The 15,599-nt window shown below is 38.1% G+C and overlaps 1 protein-coding gene across 1 annotated transcript in view; it reads left to right on the forward strand.

Annotated features, from left to right (window-relative positions):
- Positions 1 to 256: 256 nt before the first annotated feature.
- Positions 257 to 15,599, forward strand: part of adra1ab (adrenoceptor alpha 1Ab) — a 34,300-nt gene continuing 18,957 nt past the window's right edge. Inside the window, exons 1-2 of the mRNA XM_030149671.1 lie at positions 257 to 387; positions 14,268 to 15,531. Coding sequence (XP_030005531.1) covers positions 14,622 to 15,531 — 910 coding nt within the window. The 5' untranslated portion in view covers positions 257 to 387; positions 14,268 to 14,621. The remainder of the gene's footprint in view (positions 388 to 14,267; positions 15,532 to 15,599) is intronic.

A 15,599-nucleotide genomic window follows, 5' to 3' on the forward strand; every position in this document is an offset into this window, starting at 1 on the left:
TGTTCTCTTTCCTTTTCGTTATTGATGCTGATGCTCGGTGTCACCTCCCTCTCCATGTGGTAGATGACACGTCCGTTCCTTTATCAGCACATGGGAGCCGTGGGGGGGTTGACGGGGAGGGGCCTGGAGGGATCAGGTGGGATGGTCCTCAGTGTCTTTATTCCTCAGCAGTGCAGGGCTGGAGGAGGAGGAGGATGAGCAGGAGGAGGAGGAGGAGGAGGAGGAGGAGGTGGATGGCACCGGGGACACACTTGACACCGCTCTCAGCGCACAGACAGAAACACACGGCTGTGTACTGAGAAAATTAGCTCAACTATTTCCTTTTCTTTTTTTTCTTTTTTTTTTTTTTCCAAGTCTGTGGAGGAAGATGTGTGCATTCTGTAAACGGTAAGACTTCTTCTTCTTCTTTTTTTTTTTACTCTTTCATCCTGTCACCTCACAGCTCATTTTACTGGCTCAGTGACTTCTAATTTCCATAATGGATCAGAATGATTATTTTGATTATTTTTAATCAGGTGGAGAATTTTGGTGATTACCTTTTTAATGAGTTGCTGATGAGTATGTTGTTAAATCTATTTTATTCTCCACCATCAGCTGAGGATGCTTATCCAAGCAACCTAATGATGTGGATTTTTTTTTTTTTTTTGTCAGTGTTAATTCTTCAAATGAGTCAATACTTTTACAAATATTGTTTTAATAAATGTGAACTGTAGCCCTATTTTTCTGTGCATCTTAAAGATTCCCCTCAACAAGTTGTAGTCAGTTAAAACACGTGAAAATATCTAAAAAAAAAAAAAAAAAGAAATAGCAGCCTACACATCTCTCTTACATCCTTCTGTGCTTTGGGACTAAAGAAAAAACATCAACCTATTTAGATTAATGACAGGACAAGACAAACCGTGTATTGTCCTCACCAAAGGACACTGTTCACGATTGATAAAAACCTAATGATGAATGTTATGAAGGTATTAAATCATGAACTTCTGGCACCGGCTGCCGTCCCCTCGTGTGTGTAGAACTTTAGAAATAGACTTCAGATGTCCTGTAATTTATCATCATAGTGCACAGCTCCAGAGACTCGACACTAACTCTCACAGACTCAGTGTTTGTAGAAGGAAATGATGTATGAGCTTCTCTAAAGTGGCAACAGAATGCATTACGGCGTTGGGAACATTCATGCATGCCTGCGGAAAGTGTTTTATATGTTAAATGTGATATTTGTTCAGCGTTGGGTGGCAGATAAATACTAAAAATCTTTAAATCAGATAGTTAATAGTGGGGGAATTAAATAGCAAAATACAAGATACTTTGATAATGAATTAATTCTATCAAACACAATCAAGCAATTTCTGGCCTCAAGCTTTTAAATTTACACCGCTTTTCTATTTTTCTTATATCATTCATTTTTAATATCTGAGGTGCTGGATTGTTTGCAGGATAAATCAATCCCAAGATGTGGCCCTGAGCTCAGAGAAGCTATGATGGGCCTTTTGTTTTGCATAATTTATTTATGGAACGAATAATGGCATCGTTTTAGTTGCAGTCTTTCAGCAAAAATAACAACATTCACATTCGGTGTTGTATGATTCATCTTTGAAAAGGCATTATGGAAAGGATTTTAATTATGAGTCCGACTTACGCACAGCTCCTTCGGTTTGAGTGGGCTTATGGGAATGTTTCTTCAAGGGCAAAGATGGGGTAATGCTTTCAGATGGATTTCAGGCTTGATTGGAGTGTAATGATGCTGCAGTGGTGGTGCTTTATTAAATATTATCTGCAGAGAAAGAGACAGATGAGCTGCTGGTCAACTAAATGAACATGTCTTTAGGGCTCATGTCCTCATTCATCATCTTTTAATCTCTTTGTTTTTTCAAGTTTTTGATGGATTGTTTTATAAATAAATTCTGCAGATGGAAACAGGGATATGAGTGTCCCCTGTCTCGATCCATAGGGTGAGGGATCGTTGAGTGGTTTTATGAAAGTGATGGAAATCATACGTTAAGATCTCAATTAAACACAGGGTTACCATTTGGAAAAACAGCGCTCATTCCTCCAGTGTAGTTCAGACTTCTGGAATCAATCTGCACCAAACAGTTCTGAGAGTCAGTGAGGATTAAGACCTGCTGTGGAGTTCCACTGAGTGTTACAAACCTTCAGGGGCATTTGTCCTTTGTATTCACCGATATCACCGATAAGAGCCCTTAACCCTTAAAGACCTAAACAGCTGTTGGCGACTAAAATCATCTACTGATCTAAAATGGTTAAGAACTTCTGAACTTCTAACCCTATCAATACGTATAAATAAAAGTCAGTTTGTCATCGTCTCATGGTCATCAGATATGACCCATTTGGACGTTCAGAGGCTCTGTAGTGAACGTGGAAACACCGTCGTCTTCTACAACCAGTCAATCTTTCGTAGTTTGACAAATAACAGTGGTTGTAGACTAGAGCTGCATGATATTGGAAAAAACTGACATTGTGATTTTTTTTTAACCCTGCGATATGAAAAAATACTCAGGAGGATATAATGGCTGCGTGGTGCCGACACAAATGGTCAAAGTCATTAGTTGTGTTACCTCTCATTGTGTTGACAGGTGGAAGACACTGTCGACACAGAACACGTGTTTCAGTATCATTCTTCTTGTAGCTGAAATAATTCCAGATAACTGGCGTTGCTTTTATTTTTGGCACCAAGTCTTAATTTTTGGGGATTTTCTGTTGTTTGTTGCTCATTTTTCTATGTTGTTACCAGCGACTCACTCCAAACTGATTAAGAACAATTGTGATTGGTGGATCGCTGTGTGCAGTGTGTTGTCAGGTACGCTTGAAATTAGTTGAGAACACATTGAGTTCATTTGCCTCCTACATTGCAGGAACTGCGATGTGACTATTGCGCACATGTACATTGTGATGACAAATGCTCAAACGATATAGTGTGCAGCTCTATTGTAGATGCATGTTTTTATGTTCAGTTAATGCTGAAAGTGACATTTTTTCCTTCAGTTTTCTTCGTTTTGATATAATAACTTTCGAAGGCAATCTAATACATATACATCATCAGTAAATCAAATACAGTAAGATGCTTAATTTTGACAGAAAACTGCAAAACGCAGAAGATAACTTTATAACACATGGTGATAAATCATGTTGACTAATTCATTTAAAAGCTGCCATAAAAATACTTCAGTCTAGGATTACACGTCAAAGCAAAATTATTTATTTGTAAGTAGTAATCTCATTGCATTTGCTCCTTCACATGCAGACTCTAAGCTTTTTAAGAGCTGTTGTCATCACAGCTAATGCTTTAAAACATCCATTTCTGATGCTGCTTTCCTTGTATATTTAGACAAATTGCTCCACTCTGAGGCCATATAAAGTTCCTCTTGACATGCAAACTGCCCTGAAAGAGGAGCTAAAAGACCCTTAAAACCATGAACAAATCTGCAGTGACAGAACAATAAAGAAGTTATTTCCACCAGTTAGAAGAAGAAAAAGAAAAGACGACTAAGTTCATCCTGTGTGAAGGTACCTGATGTTAAAGAGGATCTGAAATGATAAACACTATGACCCTGGTTCCACATCATGTCCAGATGGAGGTTTTCATGGCCCAGAAAACCTCCATCTCAAATAGGTCGACCCTTAGGCCAACAGAGATTTAGCTCAGTAGGTAATGCTTCGGATTGCAACACGGAAGACGAAGGTTTGATTCCCAGTTGAAGCAGCGATTCTTTCTGCAGATTTTCAAATGAGGGGGTGTGGCACCAGGGGTACCGGTAGTTAAATCCACCATTAGCTCTTTAAAAGATAATTTACTGAGTTAACGAACTGAAAGTAAATGATCACCATTGTTGTCCACTTAGAAGGCATTCTGGAAAAATCTCTCTGTGAAGCTGATGAATAAAGGTATAAACTCTTCCTTCTTTTCATCACCAATGATGTTCTCAGGGAAGTCCATGTTCTACCACATGGCCTTGGTGCTTAACTCATAAAGACCCAGGTCTACTTTTGTGTCAGCTCCCAAATGAAATTTTTCCCATATCTAACATTTCTTAAGTGACTTACCACCATTTATTATAATATTATCCTCTGTTTTTTGCATTTCATCAGCATAAATCAGGTATTTTCCTATATTTAATTCACTGATCATGAAAATGTTCGTAAAAGCTCAGATTAAACTTTAGGGTTATTGTATCAAAAACAAAGAAAACTGTAGAAAAATGTGACTTTTTCAGAGAAGTATATCATTAACCCTTTCATGCACAGTGGTCACTACAGTGGACAGCTATTCTACATCTGTTCTCTAATATATTCATGGGTTTTGTTGTTTTAGTTCGATATGAGTTAACACAGTGGACACTTTTGCACCATCCCATACACTGACATTCATACCAGTACTTTAACTCTGCTGTTCTTCATAAACCTGATCTGCACTAACATGTTTGAGTGTAAATCAACTGCTAATAAAAATATTGCATATGATAAAATGTGAGGAAACATCAAATTAGCTGCATTAAAAATGTTTTGATTTTGTATATCACTTTCTGATATTCAAAAATTAAACACATGGTGTCCAATGGAGTGGACATTTTTGGAACTCCACAAAAAATTATGAAGGTAGATTTGTTTCTGTATTGCTTTAACAAAAAAAAAACATTTTCATTACAAAAAATAAAATAAATAAATAAATAAAAAAATCACTTTAATCAAAAGAAAAGTGTTCAAATGCAATTTTTTGGATCGTAATTTTTTTTTATTTTGGCATTCAAACACTTTGTTTTATTTAATTTTTTTTTTAGTTAAAGCAATAAAGAAACAAATCTACCTTCATTAGGTTTACATTTTTCATTAGGTTTTCAACAGGTTTATAAAAAAAATTCAATTGCATTTTTTTTTCATGCCTAAAGAGGAACAAAAACACTCAGGAAAAAAATCTTGACTAAGGTTTTCATAATTCATGCGTGAAAGGGTTAACTGAACACTCCATCCACTGGAATCCATGTGTTTTACTGGTGAATCAATGTTGTAGAAGATGACAGTGTTTCCACATTCACTATGGAGCCTCTGAATGTCCAAATGGGTCATATCTGATGACCATGAAAAAAATGGCATTTTACACCAATTATTTACATGGACTGAAAGGATTAGTGGATCAGCAGGTATTAAACAGTTTAGATCTCTATGGTTTTGATCACCTGTTGCTGTTTGGGTTTTTATGGGTTAACGCAGCTCATTCCATAAAATGAAGAGTTGAGGCCTCATGTACTTTCAAATTTCCAGATCTATGAATCTGTGTGTCCACTTGTTCCAGTTCCACAATTCCTTGATAAATTCTGATTAACTTGGAATTGAGCGCAGGTGCACATGTCACTGGGACCGCCTCATCTCCTCCCATTAATAACTATGCAAATGAGGACAAATACATGTTATGTTTTTGTCCAAATAACAATGGCCAAGACATCAGCAATGTTAAAGAAGAATTTCACTGAATGTGTACTTGATATTCATGTATCAGAGGAGGAGGCAAGATGAAATATTTTATTTGGTTCTCAACCCTCCAGTATAACTAATAAAAGAAAAAGCGTGGTGTGACAGAGTGTGACTAAAGCACTATTTGGACTGGATTAGTATTACATGGGCACGTGGGGTAATGCTGCTTTACCACAGGACTTCAGTAATGCTGTAAATTTAGCAGGAGTGGAATTTCATACCACAGCAGAATTAAAGGAAAAATGGTCTGACATTAAAGACGACGTAAAAGTATGAGTTCTTTCAGTCACATGAGGAGCAAGTGGCTTCAGTCATCAGGGAAACGACACTTTCTGATGTCCTACACAAGGGGCAACTCAGATATGTGAGATAGGTATGGTAATCCCGAAGTACATAAAATATAAACATGATTTAGATGCTGCTTATTCACAACAATTAGAACCAACCATACATGTAGTGACATGTTAGATTAACATTAAACAGACAGAACACACAGATACAGGACATGAGGTAAAGTCACTGATTGTTTTATCAGTTATTATAACTTTTGCAGTTGTTATGGCTGCATTTTGTTTCATGTTTTTAGTTCTCTGATGACATTATTATTATTATTATTATTATTATTATTATTATTATTATCATCATTATTATTAATACTAGAATAAAGTACAAAATTAAGTGTGTGTATGCAATATATTTAAATGATTAAAATGTTGCTTATATATTAATTTCAATATATAAGCAATATATTACAAGATGATAATATATACAGATTTTTTTTCCATTTTGTCCATTTGTTTTATTATTTTATATTTGATCACATTGGCTTTTTTTCCAATTTGATTCATAATAAATCAAATTGGTTTTATTCATTTTTAATCTGCTTTTTTTTTTTTTTTTTTTTTTTTTTATTAATTTTGTTCATCATTAATTCCAGCTTTGTTCATTTTGTTGATTGTTTTCTCTTTTTTTTCTCTTTTTTTTTTTTTTTTTTTACTGTAGGTTATGTCTTATTTGTTTTCATTTCATGCTGTGGAAGCAGCACACATCCACAAATGGAGTTGGTACAGAGAATCCTAACCTTAAGTGTATTAAGTGGTGGGAGTGATATATGGACAATGTTTGGTTCTCTGTCTGTGGCAGAGCTACAAGCTTTTCATGCCCTTTAGAAGAGCTGAACCTAACAGCAACCTTTCCCAAGACTATAGCAAAGAGAGGACAGATTTCCTAGATCTTACAATCTTTCAGGGACTTTCTATTAAATACTATTCAGGAAACTTACATATGGAAACACCCTAATACATACCAAGGGTTTCCACCATGAAATGCTGCAAGACTGTTCCATTTGGCCAGTTTCAATCCATTACATCTAATAACCACTGAATTAACTCAGAGAATTTATGAACTTCGAAGTCAAATTAGTGAATAAGGTATCGAAGAATATCTGATTTTCAGAGAAAAATGCAAAATACAGCAGATAATGTTAGAACAAACAGTGGTAAATCACTTAGGAAAGGTTAATTGCAAAAAAAAAAAAAAAAAAAGGATTATTGGACAATTATTTGGAAGTCACCACAATAATAGTTGTTGGTCTTTGAAGGTCAGTAGCATTCACACCTTTAACCACTGTTGTAACAGGGATGGTTAGAAAATTAGGGCCAGATCTACTAAAGGTTTACGTGTAGTAAAACAAGTGCAAACTCTTTGCACACGCAATAAGATGTGCAAACTGATTTACTAACAGTGTGCACTAAGGGTTGTGTAATTCAAAGGCGCAAAAATAGCGCGTCTGTATCCAGTTAGTACATTTGACACAATAAATATGCAATAAGGGGTGTTTACACGCAATTGTGCATGTGCTGGGAGGAGAAAATGTAAATATATTAATTTAGTAATTTGTAAATGCTACTGTTCCTCTTGATCTGATGGTTGTGATTAAAAATATGCACCAACATTAGGCTACAGTGTGACAAAATTATGTGTGCCTGACTGTCCGGATCATTCCAGCACACTGTTGCCATTAGTGCTGGTGTATCCCAGAGCAGTTTTTCCAGCATTTTGTCTCTATGACAACAACCAGTAGTGCACACAAAATCCTCATTTAAATAGGGCGGTCTCCAAGACTTTGCACCTGTTGACATTTGCGCAGACAATCTTAGTAAATCACCTGCAAAGCGCGGATCAACCCCACATGAAAATTCTACATTGTGCACACAAATTAGTACACACAAACTGGGATCTCAGTAGATCCGGCCCTTAGAATTTTGGAAATGGTGATGCTCACATCCACATTGTTGTCATTACATGTCCATTACTGATATCTAGTGTTAATTCAACATGGACACCAAATTACAGGTGGTTCTGTCTCTGTCAGCAGCTGATGTGTAGTTAAAATCTGCTTTTTATCTTAATTTCATTCACAGTGCTGTTATCCAAGCAATCTGCAATAATTCCGTTGTCTAGCATCGTTATTGGTCATGTGATGTCCATTATGCAACAAGTTAGCATGATTATTTCTAAAGCGTTTCTCAAATGTTTGTGGATGGAGAGAGAATAAAATACATTTAGCATAAATGTACAGATGCCTTAGTTTAATAGATGTCTGGTTTTGGTACAAGAGGAAGTTACCATTTTGCCATATAGAAGAAAACAAACTCAGTGAAGTGCATTTTGATTATTAATGAGTATTTCCATTTTGTAGTTGAATTTATATCTATAGTCTCATAATACATACTGTTACTGTGATATCAAATTCCATGTACTGGTACAGAAGATCCTACAGAGATGCCTCCATAGTGCTACTTTTATTTGATCAACAGTCATTTAACCCTCATAATGAGATGATTGGAAGCAATTTTGCTTGAGAAATAAGGACAAAAGATTATTAATCATTCGAGTTGTTGTTGGCTAATTTAGTGTCCATTATGTGAACAAGTTCTTCATACATGTTGAAATATGATTCTTATTTCATTCACTTCTCTATATTCTTGATATAGATTATATTTTTAGACAAGTTCCTTGGACAAATACTTCAAGAAAAGCTTATCACCCCCCCATTGTTTAGATACAAAACATACAGTCTATGTGTATTTATCAAAAATAGCAGCAGTTGAACATATGCATTTTGGGTAGACAGGGTGACGTTGCTGGAAAGAGAAACAAATGCTTTAATATCACTGAGATGCTATTGGAAAGTGCGTGGGAAGGCAGTGAACAGAGGAGCAGACTTAAAGGTCATTTGACTAATCTCCCGTGTTTTATCATTTTGACCTCCGTTCTGAATACATGCATGAATGAAACATGAAGAGGAGGAGGAGAGCTTTTACTTAGGCGATAAAGCTGTGTATGGTTTAAGGCGGTGCATGTAAATATACTGTAATCCTTTAAATGTATAAAACCCTGTCCTGCAGCCATGAAGCTTTAGGACACTGCCATCATTTTACTGCACGTAGATGTGCCTCTCTGCTGTTATAATACCACTTTAAACATACAGTACGGAAATACATCATGACATATCGAATTTCACTGTATAATGTTCAATGTGGATGGTAAATTGTTTCCACAATCATCATTTTTACCCACAATTCTCTAACACAGTTGGGTTTCTGTAGATGTGGGAAATGTCTTTTCACAGCCACTTCAATGCACTGAGAAAACTCATTATAACCAAGCATGTATTTCAAATATCACAGCATTTCAGTCCTAGACATATATATCCATTTTCATTTCTATTCCCCCTCTGGCCACTGAAACAGAAACACCAGCATCAAGTGTTTCAGACTCTGATTCTGTACGTGTGACTAGCATGTCTGTAAAGCCTTTATGGCAGCTCTGCTCTTTACTTTACTTCCCTCCCATACTTTTATCTCGTTCAGTGACATCCCTGATCTGCGACATGTTCACTCAGTAGTACTAAGGGGTGGGTGGTGCATTATCAGCCGCCAAACCCCTGACTGCATTAATACAGCGCCCTCCTCCAGGTTCAATAGTTGGTTTGTCATCCTGAGGTTGAGTTAGACCTCCCGCCTTCAGACTCTAGACCTTCAAACGCATCATCACAGGTTCCAGCTGTCTCCTCTTGAAGAATTCCTCTCTGCTTTCATTTATCTTTGTATTGAATGCATGGGTGGCTGCTCTCATATAATGCAGATGATCTTCTGTATGCCTCAAGGATCATTACTGTCTCCTGGCGTCCTTGTCTCTACCTTTGTGATTAAATTTCTGGGGGTTTTTTATCCTCTTTTTCATCCCTTTAATGCTCAGCATGGGACAAATGTGACATCTTTTCTATAACTTTGTAATATACTGACTTCATCTCTCATCATTCAATTCATTCATTAGTTAACATTTGTGACCTTTTTTTCATTTTTTTGCATGATGAATAAAACCCTTGCGTCACTCACTGTCTAATATCAGAATCTGAATACCTTATTCCTCTCAGGGGTCAACTATATGACATGTAATACACAACATGTAGTGGTTAGTACTGTCCCCTCACAGCAAGAAGGTCCTGGCTTCAATTCCAACCAGGGACCTTTCTGCGTGGAGTTTGCATGTTCTCCCTGTGTTTGTGTGGGTTTACTCCGGCTTCCTCCCACCATCCAAACGCATGCATTAATAGAGGGTATGCATTTACGTCACTTCCCCTCCAGGCCACGCCCCTCTAAGTCAGACTGAGCAGCAAAAAACCAACCACACTCAACATGACAGAGTATAGCAGTAAACGCAGCGAGACCGGGAAAAATGTGAAATATGAAATTAAACTAAGGACAGTTGGACTGGACATGGATCTGTACGAGCTACCAAAGAACAAGTGATCCACGAACATTGACATGTGGACAGAAATCGCATATCCTGACATCCAGGGTGTAGGGGATCATCGCTATTTTTACCTGAAACAAATATACATGGTTTCATCATTACTGACAACCAGGGTCCAAAACTAGGGCCCAGAACCAACTGATCCAAGGTGCATTTACAGAAGACCATGTACTGACCCCAGTGAATATATGCATGATCTACTGGTACTGAGGAGATTTACGTCTAGTTCAGATCAAGTACTTTATACAACACAGATACTGCTGCTGTGGACCAGCAGGGTATGGCTTTATTCTTGTAAATTATGATATTTTTCCACCTGTGTTTAAATTACGACATTATTCTTGTAATATTTTGGCTTTATTGTCGGAATATGACGACTTTAATCTCATAAACGTATGACATTGTTGTTAAATTATGAGTTTTTTTATAACTATGACTTTATTCTCATAAAATTATGATTCTTTTTGTGTTTGACTTTATGCTCATAAAACTACAGGTTTTATGTTGATATTTTATGACTTTATTCTCATAGTGACAAGTGTTTTTATTTTCTTATGTGGCTCTAATACTCCGTTGTAGCTTTATTCTCCAGTTCCCCGTATTTGAAAAACTAGGTTAGCCTTAGTTTAAGTTAGTTTACTAATCATGTAGGAGCACAAGGTTCATAATCACAAAATGAAGACAAAAACCATGAAAGATCTGATCATGAAACCAAGAGCTTTACTAAGAACTAACGTTAGCCAAAACAATACGTCATTTAAGGTATGATTTTACCCAAAAATACAACATAAATTAATGTTACCTGACACCAAATGGGATCCACAAATCTAGGTTTGGTTTCCTGGATTTGTGGATCCATCTGCTTCTCTTTTCTTTGTCTTTCCGTGCCTGTAAAACAATAGCTCCGACTGCTTTTCAAACCTGTTTGTACAATCAGTCGCACAACAGCTATTTCCCATTTATTATCAAATATTGTTCTTAAGGTTAGACAGTATTGAAGCCAACGTTGCCACTCATCCCCCTCTTTGTGCCACTCAGTGGGCGTAACCACGGTGACTTCTGCTAGCTGTGACGTCACGTGCATACCCTCTATAGGTTAATTTCTCAGCCTAAAATTGCCCATAGGTGTGAATGTGAGAGTGATTGGTTGTTTGTCTATATATGTCAGCCCTGGAATGGCAGGGAGGGTGTACCCCGTCTTCACTCGTAGGCAGCTGGGATAGATTCCCACAACCCTCTCAAGGACAACGTAGTTCAGCAGATGACTGACACAACAATGACCCATATTCATTTCATTTGCAGGGCTGTTGTCGTACCCTGTGGTGTCTGTCTGTCAGTCTGTCCATCTGTGTCAACGCAATTACTCTTCACCAAATCATCTGATCTCTGCTGCCATGTTTAGTATTTAGGTGCAACCTGAGAAGCTTTTGGACTGGTTCTTTAGCTGTGAACCTTGACCTTCATTTTCAAGGTCAAATCAGGTTTGATGCATCACATTTGGATGCCAATGCTGACTTACATTTTTCAGGTCTCTCAGGGTCGGTGCATGGTCATGGGGGCCAATAGGAAAAGCTTGTACTAGATGAAGTGAAGGGTTAGTGATACAAGGGTACAGGTGCAGGACAGCCCTCATTGTCAAAAGGGGTCAAGGGGTCATTAAAATTTTCAGTGTTGGTCTCGTCTATATTTGGCTGAGTACTTTTTGAATTGTGCTCTTGTGTATTTTAAGGTCAGCTGACTTAAAGGGGTCATATTTTGTTAAACCCACTTCTATTAGTCTTTGGTACATTTATTTGTGTATTTGGACCCTAATAGTTCAAAAAGTTTGAATTTGAACCCTCCAGGTGCTACAAAGCTATCTTTATATTCATTTTGGCAAAAACAAAGTGGATTTCTACAACACGCTTTAATTCCTGCTTAATTTGTTACGTCTATAACTAGTTATGTCACGACATTTGCACATATGCAGTCAAGACTTCTAATGAACACTTCTCCGAGTACGACATAACTGTTTGTCAGCTGTTTGTAGTCCATACTGAAAATATGTCCCAACTTCGAGCTGAGTATCTAAAATGTTCAGTTGTTGGTTTAACATGACAGAGCAGCACAGCCAACAACCTGGAGGGGGTGGGGCGTGAAGTGGCTCATTTGCATTTAAAGGGCCAGCGCTCAAAACCACCTTTCTGGTGTCATTACTCAGAAATAGGGTTGAAGATGGACCTTTGGAGTTGAATTAATAAAGAATTCAGACCCAAGCAAGAGCATTTACAGTTTATGCAGACCACAGGGAAATGTTTAAAAATGCATAATTCCATTTGAAAAGCAAAATATCACTCCTTTAAGCTAAACCTAGCTACTGTTGCCCATGTAGTCTGTATTAGAAATGGATAAAGCCACTGTGTTCTCAAACACTGGTTTCCAAGCCAGTGTTATCATCACCCAGAAGTGACTGTATTTGGACAGAGTTGGGGGAGCACAAGCTGATGATAAACACTTAACACCGTAAAAATGTAAACTTCATCAAACATTTGTTTAACTGAGTCCTTCTACATTCTTGGTAGTGTAACTTACTAACCATAACTATAGTTGAGCTGTCTTCCAAGAAAAAAAAAAAAAACATAATTTAGTAAATAATCAAAAGGGTTAAAAGTTTGTCTGCAAATGAATTAATCATCATACTTGACACGGCTGATATGAAACTTCCTATTAGCATTAAGATCTTATTAAATGAGAACCAAAAGAGCGCCTATTACATAGATTAAAAAAATGGTCCTGGATATAGTTATATAAAATTATTTTTCTATACAGACAGTTTCATCCTCTGTTTTTTTTTTTTTTTTTTTTTAAATTCTGTCCACACAACAATGCAAATTTGATTCCAAACCGGTCCAAACACTCAGACCAACCATTGTTGTTGTTGTCCAATCTGTGGACACCGTGGATACTACTGGACGTAGCAGACACAGAGGTTTTTATCCGTCGTAGAGGGGAAGCAGCAACAAGATCAGTTGTAAACTTACGTCACCTTAAGTGTGGGTTGAGGATGTGGAAGTGTATTCTTTACATGATGTGGATTTGTCCATGCTGCCAGTCCAGTTTGTCTCCTGAAGGTATCGGTGCTGACCTCCATCTCTTGCAGGTCAGACACTGATTTATATACCTGGATTTCATGTTTCAGGTGCAGCTTCGTAACATAAAGCAATAACAGACATGAACAAAATGGGGTGAGATGCCATCATTTTCCAATCCCTGTCCACACAGATACATCCAAAATGCAATGTTTTTCATTCTTTTCTGTTATGATTTTGAGCTTCTGGCTATGTTTGTACAGAATATGGTTATTATCAGTAACATAATACAAATCATGTTTTTTCCCATGAAGAAAAACAAACAAAACCCATGAATCTAAATTCCTTTTGATGGGGAGAATAATAAAACCATTTTGTTCATATCTTGCTTTATGAACAAAAACAAGAAAAGGGTATTAGTACATGGAAAGGGATTTACATCATTTATGCGTCAGTGTTATTTTATTTGATTTTTTGCCTCATAGCATTATTGTAAGTTTCGTTCCATCAACCTGCCTGGTTAAATGGAAGTGAAAATGAGACATTAATAATATTTATGGCTGTTTGCTTGCAAAAAGAGACAAAAAGACAAACAGGATGTAATGGTTTTGGGATGAAACTGAATTATGAATGACTCTTAGCTCATTTAAGCATAACCCTTCTTTTCTCTGATGCGACTGTAATGAAGGGGAAAATTTGCAAATACTATGTGTCGCATTAAAATAATGATTTCTGGCAGCTTTTCAATGACTTTCTAGCAATTTAACGCTAATGTGTTTAATGTGCTATTTTGTCAGATTCCTTTTTTTTTTTTTTTAATTTATGCTTAAAAGAGACCTGTTCTGAGTGTTTGATTTACACATTCCTGTTCTTCTATTTTTGTTTTAACAGGTTGCCTTGGATGAAGGATGGATAAATGTCATATCCCCAAGATCAGCAGTGGATGTCGGTTAAACCATGAATAGTTGTCAGTTCGATTCACTCGAGTGATTCTGGACTCAGCATGACAAACTGTGGCAGGGATTCTCTTTGTTCATATGTCATTCAGCCAAGAAAGCCCAGCCAAGGCCACGTGTTCTGTGAAGCGTTGGCAAGAGCTGCTGCGTCTCCACTTAATTGGAGGGAGAAGCTTTTATGTTCCGTGTTAGCCAGAGGGACAAAGACAGGGGGTGGACTTGTAGTAATTAAGTATGTGTTGCGAGGTAAGGACAACGTTTAACAACTTCGTATTCTGAAAAGATTGCCATGATTCCAGCTGGTGAGAATATGAGTGTTTTCTCTGCAGCAGAGACCTGTCCAAACTGCAGCTCCTCCACATACCCGCAGGTGGATGTAGGGAAAGCGGTGGTTTTAGGGTTGGTGATGGTGGTTTTTCTAGTGTTTGGGGTCCTTGGCAACATCCTGGTGATCCTGTCAGTGTTGTTTCATCACCACTGGCGCTCTGTGACGCATTACTTCATCGTCAACCTAGCGGCGGCTGACCTGCTCCTCAGTTGTGCGGTCATGCCCTTCTCTGCCGCCTCAGAGGCTCTGGGTAGATGGGAGTTCGGCCGGTCCTTCTGCAGCGTCTGGGCCGCCCTGGACGTCCTCTGCTGCACCGCCTCCATCCTCAGCCTGTGTGTGATCTCCATCGACCGCTACCTGGCTGTCAGCTACCCTCTGCGCTACCCAGCCATCGCTACAGGGAGGCGAGGCCTGGCTGCTGTCGCTGCTCTCTGGGGGGTTTCGGCGATTATATCAGTGGGACCACTGTTTGGCTGGAAGGAGCCCGACCCAGAGGACGAGACGGTGTGCCAAATCACAGAGGAGCCCGGGTACGCCTTGTTCTCAGCTTTAGGCTCCTTCTACATCCCACTTGCCATCATCCTGGCCATGTACTGCCGTGTTTACACTGTGGCAACTAGAGAAACTAAAAGCCTGAGGAAGAGCAGCAAAGGAGAAGGTGTGGAGACAGAGGGGGTCATGCTGAGGATGCACAGAGGAAACGCTCCTCAGATGGACAATAAAAACACCAATGTGAAACACAAACGATCTTCCTTCACCCTGCAGAAGCTGTTAAAGTTTTCAAGGGAAGAGAAAGCAGCCAAGACTCTTGGAATCGTTGTCGGGTGCTTTGTTCTCTGCTGGCTCCCTTTTTTCCTGGTTTTACCCATTGGTAGGTAACACCTGACCTCTATATAAATATCTATGAAAGCATTTAAAGATGTTAGATGATCTGCTGCT

Source organism: Sphaeramia orbicularis, chromosome 12 (assembly GCF_902148855.1).
Source record: "Sphaeramia orbicularis chromosome 12, fSphaOr1.1, whole genome shotgun sequence".
Lineage (NCBI taxonomy): Eukaryota > Metazoa > Chordata > Actinopteri > Kurtiformes > Apogonidae > Sphaeramia > Sphaeramia orbicularis.